Source organism: Anas platyrhynchos, chromosome 5 (genome assembly GCF_047663525.1).
Source record: "Anas platyrhynchos isolate ZD024472 breed Pekin duck chromosome 5, IASCAAS_PekinDuck_T2T, whole genome shotgun sequence".
NCBI lineage: Eukaryota > Metazoa > Chordata > Aves > Anseriformes > Anatidae > Anas > Anas platyrhynchos.
The window spans coordinates 6,201,180-6,217,297 of NC_092591.1; the positions used below are offsets into that span (position 1 = coordinate 6,201,180).

Genomic DNA, 16,118 nt, shown 5'->3' on the forward strand with positions numbered 1-16,118 from the left:
GCAGGAGCTTGCACTTGAAAGCAAACTGTAGCTAAGTCAAATTATGATAGCATTTTTTTTTTTTCCTGAATCATTCAGTCTAATAAAAGGCATTACTTCTTCTTGTAGACTTTTTAGCACATAAAAAATACTAATGACAGTAATGTCATTATTAACATGGTAATTTTGATCCATTGAGAGTAGAGACGCAGGAAAACTGACTTGCCCAGAAACGTATCCAGTTCTTCAGAGGCTTAATAAAACAAATACATTTGGAGCTTGACCATTGAACTTAATAAAATAGGACTGGCCCAGAAATGGTGAAGCTGCGTTTATGATTGCTTTAATTAGAAATGTATTTAATGGCATAGATACACAAGGATGATCGTGGCTTTCCCTTCATTCAGCAGTTTGTTTAGTCTGCACTAGTGCCAGGCTTTCCTACATCCCCATGTGCTTCAGGAAGTAAGAGGCTGACAACTGAAGTGCGTATGCAAGAGGGAATGTATTGCTGTTTGTTTGTGTACATGAGCCTGTGTCTGCACGTATTTCGTTTATGGAGATAATGTTCTTGCTGCTCATGAATGCTTGAACAGCCAGGTCTGCCAGCCACAGCAGCGTGTGAGTGCTACTTATACCATGCTATAAGTATGGGCAAGAGGAACAAAGCTGAAAAGCAGTTTGTCCTTGCTTTACTTTCCAAGGCTTTGAGAAAGTACTGACAAGCAATGTAAACCAGACACAGTTATCACTTGGTTTATTACAGAATAAACACATTATCATGTGAAATAAATTTATGATACGATAAAAAACATCGCCACTTTTGGAGAATCCTGTCAACAAACTTATTTTTTTAAATCACTTGGTACCTCTGGCTGTCACAAGGAGATGGTGAAGTGAATTCTGAGTCCATGAGCCTGGCTCCATCCATCACAAAACCCCAATGATGCACACATCCTCCGTAAATGATGCTCTGAGTGTCCTCACATTCCTGACAGTACATCCAAGAAGCTGGCCAGACACAAGTCCTGTTCTAACGGTGTGCAAGCAGCTCGCACACAGAAATCAATTTTAGCAGAGCCTGTCAGGCTGGAGCAGCGCCTAGATCGAGTGCAGCCCACTTCACTAACAAAGAGCGGCCACTTTGGTTTGCTCCGGTCAGCTCTGCAGAGGGACGACCCTGGCATTCTGGAGCACTGAGGCACAACGTGGGGCATGAAAAGATGCTTCATGCAGTGGTCAAGCCCAGCCGCGCAGCGGGGTGTGCCAGGCCAGGCACTTGGCACAAAATGGGGGTTATGCAAGCAGAGGCACGCACAGGCTTAGGCATTTTGGCATCAGAACTTCCAAATTTCTTTGCTACTGTCGTTCTCGGCAATGGTTTTACTTTCTGAGCAGCAGACTTGAGCATCTTCCCTAATCACTGCCATCTAAGTCGATGTAATCAGCCACTGAGGTACCAACAATAAGCTCCAAAAGCAGTAAGAAAGCCAAGGGCCCTGACCAGCAGCACTCAGCCACGTCCTCGCAGCACTGCCCAGCCTTCACTGGAGCCAGTGCACAGCAGGGAGGAGATGCTGATGAGGCAAGCAAAGCATTCAGGTCAAAGAAAAGTAATTCAGCTGGAATAAACAGAGCCCGGTTGGGGATCTGCTTTCCCACCCAGTGTTCCTTCATTGTGCTTTGTGATCCTGTTCTTCTCCTGATATCCTGCCTGTTGCTTACTTCTGTTTTCTTGCTTGGCTTCCCTGCCCCAGTCTCCGTTTAAATGCCCACCCTTGCACCGTGTTTGCAAATGCCCCCCGTCCTCCTCTGGATCTTACGACACCTGCAGTAGCTATCATTGAGTTTGGCCACCAGTGAGACTATGGATAGCATAAATAGGTTTAGTGGTTCACACCCACTCCCCCAACTTTTATTTTCTCACACAGGGGATGGGAAAAATGAAGAAGTGGCCCAAAGCTGCCTGTCTGCAGGTCCACTCCGCCTTCAGTCCCACTGTTGTTGGAGAAGAGGTGATGGCAGCGTAAGAGCCTGTTTTAATCATGGTATACTCTGCATACATGTGTCACTCTGGGCATAATTTAATACAAACAGAATTGGCAGGGATTAAGGTTTTGTTTCTGCTCCCACTAATAAACACCAAAATCCCCACTGACTTTACAGAAACAAAAGCAGGCCTTAGATGACCCACCACTGACATTGTAAGGATCTTCCCAAACACGGGATGCTTTGGGTACAATACACAGAGCCATATGGACGGCCTTCTTTCCGCCTCCCCCAACAGCTGCCAGAAGCTGTGATGCTGACTCCAGTATGACAATAAAAATTACCCCAGTGGAGACGGCATTTACTATCTTACACATAGGCCTACACAATCTGGGGTAAGAAAGAATAAATGCATTGCGTCTGTGGTGCTAAGTGCCAGTCTTCATTTGATACCAATGATTTTTCCACAAATTTTTCTTCTGTGCTATTTGCCTCTCTTTGCCTCACCAGATTTGCTCTTTCATCATCTTTCTAGACTGATATACAATTGAAAGGACATCCAGCACTTTGAAAGCTGCTGTTCTTCAGGTTTTATAAATTTCTCCCAGATTAAGCTCTTGATGACAACTCTGCTCAGAGCATGGCTTGTCAGTAACACTGATCTAGTGGAAACAGCCCAGTTTGAATTTGGTGAACGATGCCTTCCTGAAACATCCTACAAAACACAGCCAAAGAGAGGAATTCTATTTCCCACAACCACAATTTCCAGATGCCTAGTGCTTCTTTTAAGGGTTTCTTTTTCTTTTTCTTTTTCTTTTTCTTTTTCTTTTTCTTTTTCTTTTTCTTTTTCTTTTTCTTTTTCTTTTTCTTTTTCTTTTTCTTTTTCTTTTTCTTTTTCTTTTTCTTTTTCTTTTTCTTTTTCTTTTTCTTTTTCTTTTTCTTTTTCTTTCTTTCCCCTTTCCTTTTCCTTTTCCTTTTTTTTTTTTTTTCCTTCAAATAATAATAATAAAAAAGCTGATATTTTATTTTTTAAGGAGTCCTACAGGCTTGATGGAGCAGACTGACTGGTACTGACTGGTACGGAGTTAAGCAACCTTAACCCCCATTGGCTTCCAACTGGAAACCAAAGGTGCTCAGCACGTATGGGAAGCACTCAGGACTTTATGATCCAGCCCACCACTGTCTGCCCAGTCTTTTAAAACTGTGAAATATTTAAAGTTTGGACTCTCTAAGAATGAAGCCCCAAAAACAAAGCTGTACCCTGTGGGCACTTCTGCAATATACATGATAATTGCTACATACATCTCCTAGCTATACATATGAAGTAATTCAGACCTGTGCTTGCTTTCACTGATGAAAGGAGAACAGGAAGGATTGCTCCTGAATCAATCTTTCGAGTCGTAACAGCAGCGATGTGTTCCCAGCTAGGAATATTTACGCAAGGTTTACCCAGTTCTCACATACAGGGAAGAAGAAAGTCAAACTAGCCATTATTTAGGATTAGCTGAGTGCACAAAACTAAGTTTTGGTCCAATATTACGCAGTTCATGGAATCTTGACCATAACATCAAAATAATTTAGCAGTAATTATGTTTTCCCTTGCCAACACCAGGGTCACACTGCTCATACTTTATAACTCCACTGCAAACGCAGCTGTATGTCTTGATACTTAACCATCATTGAGTCATATGAGTGAAGGGTTAATTATATGACTTCAGTATTTGAACTTCACCTTTCTCTCTCTTTTTAAACATGGCACATTCATTAAACTGTATACGTATTACAAGCCTCAGTGAAAGAACTTTCTAATTATATTACATTATATTACAGTACCTACATGTATGTATAGGCACTAGGTTGTAAAAGTTTTCAAGAGACATGCTCAGCATAGTATTTTTCTCTTCCCTGCTCTGTTACTGCAGAAAACCCATCTTCTGCAGTTATTTTGCACATCTTACAAGGATCAAGGATTTTGCCAGATGTGAATGTACACACATGACAGACAATTCCATGGAATTAACATTATAAAAGTGGAGAGTACATTTGTAAAAGTACATTTGCTGCTCCTAACTTCATTTAGTAATTTACAAAGACAATAAATAAGCACTGACCATCAACTGTCAGCCTTGATATGATGATAATAGCAGATAACTTAACTATTTCTGAAGCTCTGGAAGAAATCACTAACCCAGCAGCACTCCCTTGTCAAAAACATCACGGTAACTGACAATGTAAGCCATGAAAGACAGAAAACAGAAATCCGAATCATTATTTTACTTTATGCCAATACTTGCAAATGATGAAAGTGCTCTGCCCAGCCTTTGACAATCTACTTTATTCCAGCAGTGTCAGCTCAGATAAGGCTCAACAAAGGGAACTGAAATACATACACCATCCACTGGAGCATCTTTCTTTTTTTTCCTTTTCTCTGATGTAAAATGTTCTGTGTTGAAAGACTGACACCACAATATGTGAGCTAGCTGCAAGAAACAGGCAAAGTGGAGTACGCTGCTGCCAGCCTTATGCTGCTGCAAGTGTGTAATTTGCATAGTGAAAAAGCCTTAAGCCTCCGCCCTTTGCATGTGCTTTGCATCACAGAGCTGCCCAGTGTAACACTAATTGAACTTTGCCAGCACAGGAATTCTGTTTTAGATTATGCGTGCCTTCGTCTTCCTCCCAGACCAGTGCAGAGACATCAGCAGAAGGTGTGCGTGGACCTCCCATACCCCAGCAAACCCCACTTACTGTAAGGGCAGAGGAACTGCAGAGAACTTAGGGCAAACCCACAGGTGCTTTATGTACGAAGGTAGCTGATCTGTATCTCATAATTTTCTGATTCCTCAGAAAAGACATTTCATATGGTCGCGGGTTGCTGGCACAAAAATCTCTTGCCTACCATTAATATTTCCAAGTCTTTCATGTGGATGCGTAGTTCAGATAGAAGCAACAGATACAGATCTGACCTACCATTCCTGCTTGTGATCCTCTTGTAGGTTTGAGGGAAGTCTGCAGCAACCCAATGTCCCTCAACAATCCAACCCCAAATGCCGTTCCTCATTATGCTACTAGGGGCTGAGAGATACTCAGTGACTGTTGTAAGGGGCAGTTTCTTCAGCTAAGGACAATCCATAGTTGTAGGGCAACACAAGACAGGGAATCCAAGTGTCCCATTGATAAACACCAAGAATATCTCAGGAATACTTAAAAGAGCAGCCTGAACAATTAACCTCTTATGTGCATCTAATTATTGGCTTTTTTAATGATTCTTCAAAAAGTCACAGGAATTGGTAATTTAGATACAATTCTGTGGACAAGTGATAACACACAATTCTTACCACACGTGGCACCAGGCACCCAGCAGACCCCAGTCACATTACTCTGTATTTCTTTGTATGTGGTGACACTGGCAGCCTCCCAAGCACCACCATAAGGGAAATCCACTTTCGTAGCTCCCAGGTCCATGAAGTAAGGCTAAAGCAGGAAAACCTGCCCAACAGTTACTGCACTGTTTATGCCATCAGAATGCTTCACCTGTGCTAGAGAAAAAAAAAAAAAGAAAAAAAAAGAAAAAAGAAAAAAAAGAAAAAAAAAGGCCCGTGATGATTATTCACAAGTATTGGTTCAAGATGGGAAAAACAAAACAAAACAAAACAAAACCTAAGCTATGTTCTGCACCTGTCTTCTTCTAACAGAGCAACAGCAGTGACAAGCAATGGGGATTGCAAGGACAGGTGACCAGGGCCTTGCTTTAACATCTCACCTCGTAGATCTCATTAATAATAAGCTGTGAGCCTCTTCCAACTGTGAGGGAGAAAGAGGCAGTTACATGTAGTAACTCCTTTAATATAAGTAGCGGTGAAACACAACTGGTCAAGAATTTGGGGCAAGATTCAGAAGGAAAAAACAAACAAACAAAAAACCTTTAAAGTATGCATTTTATCAGGTGACATTTGTCAACACATCCGGGATGATTTGAAGCTGTGGTGAATGCCAGTCGTACTTGGGTAATGGCTGGAATGCTTCAAAGGCTTGGCATCTCCCTGAAATGTAATGGAAATATTGCTTACAAAGGATTCTGTTGCTAAATGTTAATAAACATTTTTACTAACTTCTTCTGGACATAAGCCCTTTCCATCTGTGGTGGTGAACATCACTGATCTCAGTACCATGTATGGTGTGGAAACCATAAAACTAGCCAAAGATGAGCCTCAAGAAAAAGCAAAAAGCAGCAAGAGCCCACACTTTGCTGAAGGCAGAAGGAAGCAGAAGGGATAAGAACTGCAAGCCCCAAACAGACTTTTGGTACAGTCAACTACCAAGCTTCCCACCAGCCATAGCAGCTGCTTCCCTACAAGACAGATCTTTTATTTACTTAACCCTGCACTCCATTCCCTGATTTTCCCCAACCAAAATCTCAAAGTGCTATGGAATAAAGTGTGCTGTGAAATAATACTGTGACTGCTTTTTGGATTATGGTATGCTATGGAAAAATACATTTATGCTATTAGAATATTTGACAGTATTTCCCCTAAGAAATCGTAGCAATCAATGTATTTGCCCTTCGTATACGTTTAAACATCCTCTTAACATTGAAATGTTTTGGTGTTTAACATTCTTCTGGCAGGATCTGTTGATTTGAATGAAACTAAATACAAACTACATATTATTGTGGAGGAGAAATGATTATTGAAAAGAAGAAAATCTGGGACACGGAAAGGTGGGGGGAAAGTTTACCTTTTCAAAGGTAATGTGTTGCAAGTGCTAAAAAGAGCATCATCTTCACATCAAATCAAGCAAGGTACAGGATTCAAGAAACAACGTGCCAAGAGGCAATTTCTCAGCAAGATGTTAGCATCAGAACAAAAGCGATGTGTCTGGAAGCAGAACTGCTGAGCTGCAAACAACCTGGGTGTGAGTCAGAGAACATTAGGACAGTGCCTGTCCACCAGGAATACAGACTTGATTGCATGTGACTTGTGTCAACTCTGGAGACATCAAGAGCAGAACATAAAAGCAAGGCAACAGATACATTTCTAAATGAGCCATTCAGCCTCTAAGGCAATGAATCTGGCAACAACTCAAGTTCCAAGAGAAATCATCAGCATTCCAGGTTTGTGTTCCATGGTTATAGCCTTCAATCCTTTTTTTTTTCCTTTTTTTTTTTTCGTTTTCTTTTTTTTTCAGGAAAAAGGTCACTAACTCATCCTGTTTTAAATCATTAAAAGACACAATCATCTCCTTTTAGACTAGCCCATAACTTTGCAACCAGAATCCAATTGCCTGTTCAGGCTCATTAGTGTCTTTGGATCTTAATGACCCACTCAGTTGCAGTAAATGAAAAACTAATCCTTGTTTTATGCCATTGGCCGAAAAGGATTAGCCAACTCTTGCTACTCATGCAATCAGCCTTGCACCAGGGAGATTACTACCATCTAATACTGTAAGTCTACACATTCCAATCTGTTACAATAAGTAGCACTTAAAGCTTATTTCCTTGAAATGCTTAAGCGTATTAATGCTATAGTATAAGACTGTTTTCTTATGATGCAATGATTCTTCTACCACTGTCCCGACAGTTTTCATTTAAATATATACATATATATATATGTGCTGTGATGCCCCTTGACTTCCAACATTGTCTTAATTATGTTCATAGTCTTGAAAAGAAAATTGAAATAATTTTTTTCTCTGTTTAGGGCACAAAAGTGGCAGGCAAGCATGGGATATTTTTAACATCCTACAGTAAGTCTTAACAGGTAGCTAAACATAGAGCTGCTACTTATAGTTAATGTTCTCTACTCGATACCATGGGTTGTAACTTAGTTTTGTAACTGTTTGGGTTTTTTTTGTGCAATTTTTACAGCTCGTTATTCTGGTTGCTCTTCTTATATTGCTTTTAAAATGAGTGGATATTTGTACGAGTTAAGTCTACAGTGTGATACTATATACGATTTTTTTCTCGAAGTATTCACACAATGGTATTGTTGAAAATTTAGTATTGTGAAGAACCCATTTCATCACTATTACGTGCCTCATTCATACTTGAATATTGAACATTTTTTCTGCTACAAAATGAAGGAACTCTTGTGTTTTTATCACCTTAAGAAGTATATATTATAAAACAATTTAATTTGCCCTGAAGAGTGCTATGCTGTGTGTATATGTTTTATATCGATAGACTGAGAACGAAGTTAGAGAAAAGGAATAAATTTGACAATTTATTGGGAAACCTGATTTTTGAGTGGAAACAGTTCAACAAATGTGTAATTTTCTATCAAAGGTGTTGTGTGAAGCCGTAAATCAGCATTACATGAAAATAAATGATATATCCCACAACAGCTGGAAGTCATTCCAGGTAGCCTTTACCTCCTAGTTTCTAAATTAATTTTAGCATGAAACTTGTCCAGCTGTTGCATATTTGTTAGCTAAATGTGCTCTCCAGTTTATAAGCATGTTTTACATTTGGGCATCAGTAAAATTAACAGTAAAATAGTAGATGGGCCTCTGGTCAAAGTGTTACAGAAATATCACCTTACAAACTATAATGAATATTTTTTTGCTGGAAGACCACTATGCATGCCAAAGGAAATGTGGACAAATGTTCTTTGTGTTAAATCCCATTGGGAAACTGGCATCTTAATATAGGCATTATTTCTCTGGGAGAAAGAAAAATTAGGCATGACTGTCCTCCTCTCAGCAGCAGGGGGTAAGAGCATAATTTTTTTTTCTTCAGTGTTTAAAAATTGTACTCAACAAATTCAAAAATGGACTTATTCAAATGTTAAGATGTTTCCTACAGTTATGTATTTAACCAGAACTGATCTATAGTCTTCATATAGTCTTGCATGCTGGCTGATGCACTAGCTGTTACAAGGAGTTTTCAGGTGACATAGTTTTCTGTGCAAATTGTAATTAAAAACTTAGATGGAGTGGTAAAGATATCAGGCCCTAAATAAATATTTACCTTCTGATTAGAGTACACACACAAGATTGAAAGCCAACCCCCTGCTCTGTTTATTTAAAAGAGTGGGTTGGTTTTTGTTTGTTTGTTTTTACTATTATTACCTTAGGGCTCAGTTACAAACCTGAACTCTGTTTTACTAGGTACAGTACACGGACAGAACAACAAGACAACCCCCACCTCTAAGGGTTCACAGCACCATATTACCACTTCGGAGACAGCTGCACAGCTTTTAAGAGATTACAGCTCCCCAGCTGCCATTGCTGGCATGCTGCTGGAGGCTACTGGTCTCCAGCTAAGCTGCAGTCACTTGTCCCTCATCCACAAGAGTCCAGAGTCAGCTAAGTTAGCTTTCCACACTTTCAGCAGTGATAGAAGTTAAATCTACCAACTCTACCTTGAGGAGTGAGGAACAACCACACATTTTTCAACTTTATCTGCATCATGGGGCCTGTAATGGCAAATAACAAGTGGTAATGAACAGAAAAGCACGCAGTTCTCAACCAACCCCTACTACGTTGACAAGAGGATCTCTACCTACACTTTTTGACCAGAGATGGGTGTAGTCAGGTGTTCGTGTAAAGGACAGTAAGAATAAAATCTTTCAGTGTGAGAAGTGTTCATTTCAGCAGCCCAGCAACATGACCACTATTGATTTTATATGCATAATAACAAGGGATTAGGCAGAAACTGACAGTTTAATTTACAATGAAAAGTCCCAGTACATGTTTAAAAGTAGTTCGTGACTGTAAATCTCTGAAGAGTATTCCAAATACCGTGTGGTTGCCTCTTATGAAGTTGCTTTATTTTTTATTTATTGTTATTAACAAGCCTATCCTATTTCTCTAAGTAATCATCCAGCAGGATCTTGAACTGTGGTTTCTCCCACTTCAGCCAGCAGCCTTGCAGTATGCTACTGCAGCATAACAAACATCTGAGGCATGGATGACAAAATTCATCAGATAACAGGAAAAGAAGGTTCAGTTATGGAATAACTGAACCAATAAAATTGCACTTCTGGGCTTACTAAGTGATCTCCGAAGATTATCTGCCAGTAGCATATCTTAACACACTACACCAAATAACACAGACAGGCTCTCAAATTTACCTTTAGACAATTAAGTGTGCAGTAAATTAGAAAAAATATTTTAAGATATTTTAGATAAGCATGGAAGCCCATGTAAAGTCCAACAAACCCAAATGTGTCTTATTAGCTGGATCTCTGCAGCACTTCACTTAAGCGTCCTCAATCCATCTCCACTCTGCTTAAAAAATGCCCAACTTCCACCAATGTCTAAGCACAGGTACTGAAGGAGAAGCTGGGCTGCATGAAAATAGTCCTACGGCATTTAGGGGTTTAGTGGATAAAAAGTAGTGGCATGGATTACAGCTCTTGGTCATTTTATTGGACAGATAGTGTTAGGACAAGAGAGATGGGTTTTAAACTAAAAGAGGAGATATTTAGATTAGATTTTAGGAGCAAGTTCTTTACTCAGAGGGTGGTGAGGCACTGGCGCAGGCTGCCCAGGGAAACTGTGGATGCCCCATCCCTGAAGGTGTTCAAGGCCAGGCTGTACGGGGGCTTTGAGCAACCTGGTCTGGTGGGCGGCATCCCTAGTGGGGTGGAACTAGATGGTCTTTAAGATCCCTCCCAAGCCAGGGCATTCTATGATTCAGGGCTTTGTGGGTCAGCAGAGGGAAGAGCAACGCTACTCCCCTTTGGACCTTGAAGACCTTTGATTGGTGGACTCGACAGACTATAAGGGTAAGATGATTTTCATCAGCATGTTTCACTCAGTCCATGTGCCCTCCTGACTAGTTAGTGCACTTGCAGTGTCTTCTGTGAAGTTCACTGAATAATACCGTCTTTCTTTTATTTCCTCTGCTTCCATTCCAGCATCGTACTTGCCTGCTGTTACACAGAGTATTTACTTCAAAGTAAATTACCAAGAAACAGATATCCCTTATAAATTTATTAGGAGTTTCAAAAACTAGTAATAGGTGTTTCACACATAACAGAAACAAACAAAAAACATAAATAAAAACTCAAAAGCGACCTCGTATCTCCTTCAAAGGCCATAAATGTGAAACTGCTGCTTTTGGAGAGGACAGTTCTCAGGCATTCACAGGGCACAGTGGTGTGGTGGCTTTGAACAGTAAGCACTCCTTGCTGAGTTACTGTGGTATCATCTTCACAAGCACCCAGTCCAGAAAGCAAGCCATTTGTGGAGAACTGGTGGATACGCTTGTATTGACCACTGTTTCACTCTGGATACTGACTTAGTATCTTTTTTTTTTTTTTTTTTCCTATAAAGTGGAAGGATCTTACTTTGCTTTCAGCATCTCAAGTGAGACAGAAGTTTAAATGTCAAGTATTATTACAACATTATTTCACTTCAGATATTAAGAGATATCTACAAAACCTTGCACGAAATTAACAAAAATGTTTATTTCAAACATCTTATAACAGATAACCAACTTAAAAACACTGTAATTCAAATTCAGCTTTGTCTGGTACAATAAAGTTACTTTTACTAACACTTTCTTTTATTTTGTATCAGAGACTGAAAGTACTCATCTAGAAGTACTCTTTAGATGCTCTCTCACAGATATTGAATTAACTCAACATGCTATTTTAAAATGGTATTTCTGCTGCTTGTAAGTGCCAATTTAGGGACAGTGTATCATAACATTTTATGAAAACAACATGTTTAGAAAATAAATAAGAAAAATGAAAGCTGCATCTCAAAGCATGTGCTTGCTGGAGATACACATGCTCTTGCAGCAATTGCAATAATGTATTCTTACATGAAATGAAAGGAGAAGATGAAATGCTTTGTACTTTAACTTAAGAAACTGAAAACATTTGTCAAGGCTAAGTAGGAAAAGAATTTAAAAGGAAGGCAAAGGTATTCAAAAGAATGTAGATGGCTTTGTATTTTGTAAGGAAGAATGAAAACCTTGCACAGAAGGAGACTGTGATGATCTCTGATCCTGTCCAAATGCAAATGGAAAACTAAAGTCATCTTTTCCATCTCCAAATGCGTGAGAAGTCGAGTCCGAGGGGAAGGGAAAGGCAAATGCATCCTCACTTTCTGATTTCCCAAATAAGCTTCCTATATAGAGTGAATATTATATTATTAGATTGTCTTACTGAAAGAATACTTTATGCATTCAGCATAATATGCTTCCTTTAATCATATTTTACTCCCAATGCCCACTGCATATCAGACTACAGTTGTGTGTTTATTTCTGCACTAGACATGGTACTTAAAGGAGGGCATTATCAGAAATTATGTAGAATGAAGCACTTGAATGATTTAGAATAACAAAACACTTTTTCAGTATATACTGGGTGAAATATTTTGAATACTAAGCAACAGAGTCTTTGTAAACCGACACATTTTTGTGGATTCTTTCTTCTCTGAAAAACCACTGAAATATTTGGAGAAACAAAGCTATAAACAGGAACCCCCCAAGTTTTACATTCAGTAACACAAAATTCATACCCTTTTCTCTGCAATACCTATGTATGCATATAAACTTTTGTTCATCCACTTCAAAAAAAAAGTGGCTTTGCACCTGCAGGACTTCTAAAAAGAGTAGATTACAGTTCCCTTCAGAAAAATGCTTGATCAAAAGTAAATTTTGATCCTACTGTTATCACTGAAAAATTGTCCTTTCTCCTCACTAAAGCCAGGATTTTACACAGAATGTATAAATGTGTGTGGCTCACTTTGTATGGGTAGAAGATACGGTTTATGAAGTCTCATTCTCCTCTCTCACTTGTGCTATTTTTACATTGTGTACCTCCAATGATTTAAAGTGATGATCAAGGTTTCTTTTATCAAATGAAAACTTTGCTTTTGTTACAGATGCGGGGGGGTGGAAACAATAGATGTATTTTTCTAACACTGAGATAGTAGCCTGAAGTTAAAAAAAGTGGTTTTTACCAGGACTATAGCTTTTTACATTTAAAGAACAGAGCTCCTTTCAGGAATGAAAAGGCTTACAAAACTTTGACACTTAATTTTTTCTTTCTCCTTGCAGCCCCTCTCAGAGTTTGCTTCAAATACATCTAATAAAATCACTATTTCTGTTTCTTCTTTCTCACATTCCTTTTTTCCATGAAATTGCACACTTTTGAGGTCCATAAGACAAGTATGAAGAGAAAGATTCAAGCTAGTCAAAAAAACAAATACAACAAACCACTAAACCACAATATCACAAATCGAAAACACAAGTACTTTCAGACTTACCAAAATCTTTCTGTGGGGACATGGGATTCAAGTGTCCCACAGGATAATTATCATCTGTCTGAAACAAAGCAGACATTTCATTTAACAAATTTAAAAGACAGAATGTAACTTCTAATACTGATATGTAATAAGTGAGAAAGACATATTCATAGAATCATAGCATGGCTTGGGTTGGAAGAGACCTTAAATATATCTAGTTACAACCCCTCTGCCATGGGCAGGGATGCCACCCACTAGATCAGGTTGCCCACCAGTGAATATTAGCATTTGAATTTAAATTTATATATCAATCCCTGAGTTTGCACGGTCAATTCTTTGATACATTTCATGCTTTCCTTACTTGAGGTATATACGCAGAATCCTTAGGCAAGATTTATAACAGGTACTTAAGTCCATATTAAGACCTTCAAAATTCCCATCTAACTTGTTAATTGTGAAGAGTGAAGTGACTGCTAGAGGCTGGTAAATTCCTGAGCTGACACAATATAACATGGGTTCTGAGAGTATTAGGTGACTTACCTACTCACTTACCTCACCTTACCTAGCCCTACCTCATTCCTAAACAGCTCACAAACTATCCACCATTCTATTTTCTCCTACACAGGGCTGATGATAGGAGATATCACCATCACATATTTTAAGAAATACAAAATAAATATTGACCCTCTTTCCTCTTTTAGATTTCACCTAGTAACCAGAAGACTGAGCACATCCACTGAAATATGAGATACCTGGGTTCAAGTCCCTTATTTGTATAATGGGATTTGTATCTGCATTACCAGTGAGTGGTACCTAACCACTGTGTTACACACTGACACACATCTATCCTGAATATCCAGTTGCCTATCACTTAGCCTAGAGAGAATAAAAATTACTCTGGAACACTACAGCTAGGCAATCTGCAAAGGATAAGGAGCACTAGCTGGATTCCAGTCCCTGTTCCAATTAGTTGGCTACCTCCTCCATTTAAATGTAGATGCTAAAATATATTTGCTTTTCAGTTCTCCTAATAAATAAACCTTTATTCCTTTCCTAAGTGTTTTGCATTTTGTGAAAAATGGAGGATGAAAAAAACCAACAACAATTTAAGTGCCCGATTCCCCACTGCAGCAAGACAAAACCATGCAGAATTGGCATGTGTGTTGTAAATTCTGCCAGGGTACCTAAAATTTTGCATTGCAATGCTAAACCAGTAACCTTTTTGTGAATTTAGTCACTTGTGCGCCTGTGTGCACTTGTATACCCATACGGGCAACATCCAGTCCCTGATCAGAAGTCATCACAGGAGAATCAGCAGGTAAGGATATAAGCTTTTCCTAAAGATATCAAATGTAAAATTAAGCATGCTAATAAAAAAAGGCTTAAAAGATGATCATTCAAGAAATCCTCATTAGCAGTCAATACTATTTTTTAGCATTGTTTGCTTTGTGGAAATTCAATATTCTTATGTACCCATTTTTACCTCATCAGATGAATGTTCTGCCCCAAACACAGAAGAATCAAACAAATTAAAGCCAGGTGACTTCTGGGAGAAGTTCATGAGAGAAAAGAAAGCCGGAGATTTTGATGTTCCTTCTTCACAACCGAAATTGTGAATGCTGTAAAGACAGAAGGGAAAAACCTACATTAATAGTTTTTTAAAAGTAGCACAGAGGGCTTTTTTGTTGCTGTTGTTATATTTGTCCTTATTATGTTTTGTGACTTTCCCAAATTACTGTATCTTCCATCAGTAATTACTTCTTGCAACACAGAATGGGTAATACAGCCCTTCAAATCAGACTGTTCCTACCAATTTTACTCTCGTGTTTCAAAAAAAAAATGCTTAAAGACAGTAATTAACAAATATTACTGCAGGAAAAGAAAACAATTTTAGCAAATGAGCTACAAAGAACCTGCCTCACATATTTCTAAGCAAAGTCCCCCTCCATCTTGAAAAAGCTACATTTCAAGCAGAAATGATAGTGTAAGAACAGAATCTAACTCAGAAAAAAAACAGTATTTTCAGAAGAGCTTTCTATGGAAATCTTTCTGTAGTATCTTTCAAAAAATAGCAGAAATATAAAATAAATATCATTACAAATTAACTTATGAAATCTAAATATAAAAGCTGAGATCATACAAGTCAAATGGAGGTGTTTTAGAGAACTGGGTTTTCTTCCCCTTTGAGTCAGGTGTTCCAACAAACTCAGGTGTTTCAGGCGTTCTTGGAAAATGTTCTGCACTTTCTTCTGCTGTGTCTGGATTATTTTCATTTGACTTAAAATAGGTATGTATTTTCTGTTTAAAAGAAACATATAATAACATTTATGGCATATGTAATTTCCCCACATATTGTTTTAAACATAGTCATCGTATGCTTTAGGCTTAGTTAGATTTTTTATTTTCATAAAAAATTAAGGGAATTCAATAAATTCTCACAGTTACATATTCTCCACAGTTACAACTGTAACCTTAGTTTAACTAATTAAGATGGAGTACTTCTGATTGCAATTATGTATGAAAATTTTCATTCCAAAATTAAGAAACTTGTAAGCTGACTGAACAAAAATGATTTGGAATAAAAGAACTCTCTCTTTCTAAAGTATCTCTTAGTTAATGCTTTAAGTCACATTGGAATCCTCGTGCTATTCTAGTGAAGTAAAGGAACATAAACCATCAGAATATATTTCATCTGACTATTTCCTCTTTCTCAGAAAATGTTAATGGAGAATATACACTTGAATTCTGTACAATTTCCACCAGGCTCAATATTGTTTTAAAGATATTTTTCTCCACCAGCTGCCAGCAGCCATGAACCTGTAACCAACTAGAAGAAGACGAGTATCTCAAACTCGATCTCAGTATCACCTATACATGCAAGCTGTACAAACAACTAGCTTGAATATTACGGCATGGTGAGTTTAAACTCTCATTCAAGTACAGATTGTAGA

The 16,118-nt window shown here is 38.5% G+C and overlaps 1 protein-coding gene across 8 annotated transcripts in view; it reads right to left on the reverse strand.

The window, feature by feature from the left end:
• Positions 1-10,887: 10,887 nt before the first annotated feature.
• C5H14orf39 (chromosome 5 C14orf39 homolog) overlaps positions 10,888-16,118 on the reverse strand; it is a 29,791-nt gene continuing 24,560 nt past the window's right edge. For all 8 annotated transcript variants that reach the window (XM_038180421.2, XM_072038168.1, XM_072038166.1 and 5 more), the window contains 4 exons: positions 15,308-15,465; positions 14,651-14,786; positions 13,189-13,246; positions 10,888-12,045 (listed from right to left, as the gene is read on the reverse strand). In XM_038180421.2, coding sequence (XP_038036349.1) covers positions 11,843-12,045; positions 13,189-13,246; positions 14,651-14,786; positions 15,308-15,465 — 555 coding nt within the window. In that variant the 3' untranslated portion in view covers positions 10,888-11,842. The remainder of the gene's footprint in view (positions 12,046-13,188; positions 13,247-14,650; positions 14,787-15,307; positions 15,466-16,118) is intronic.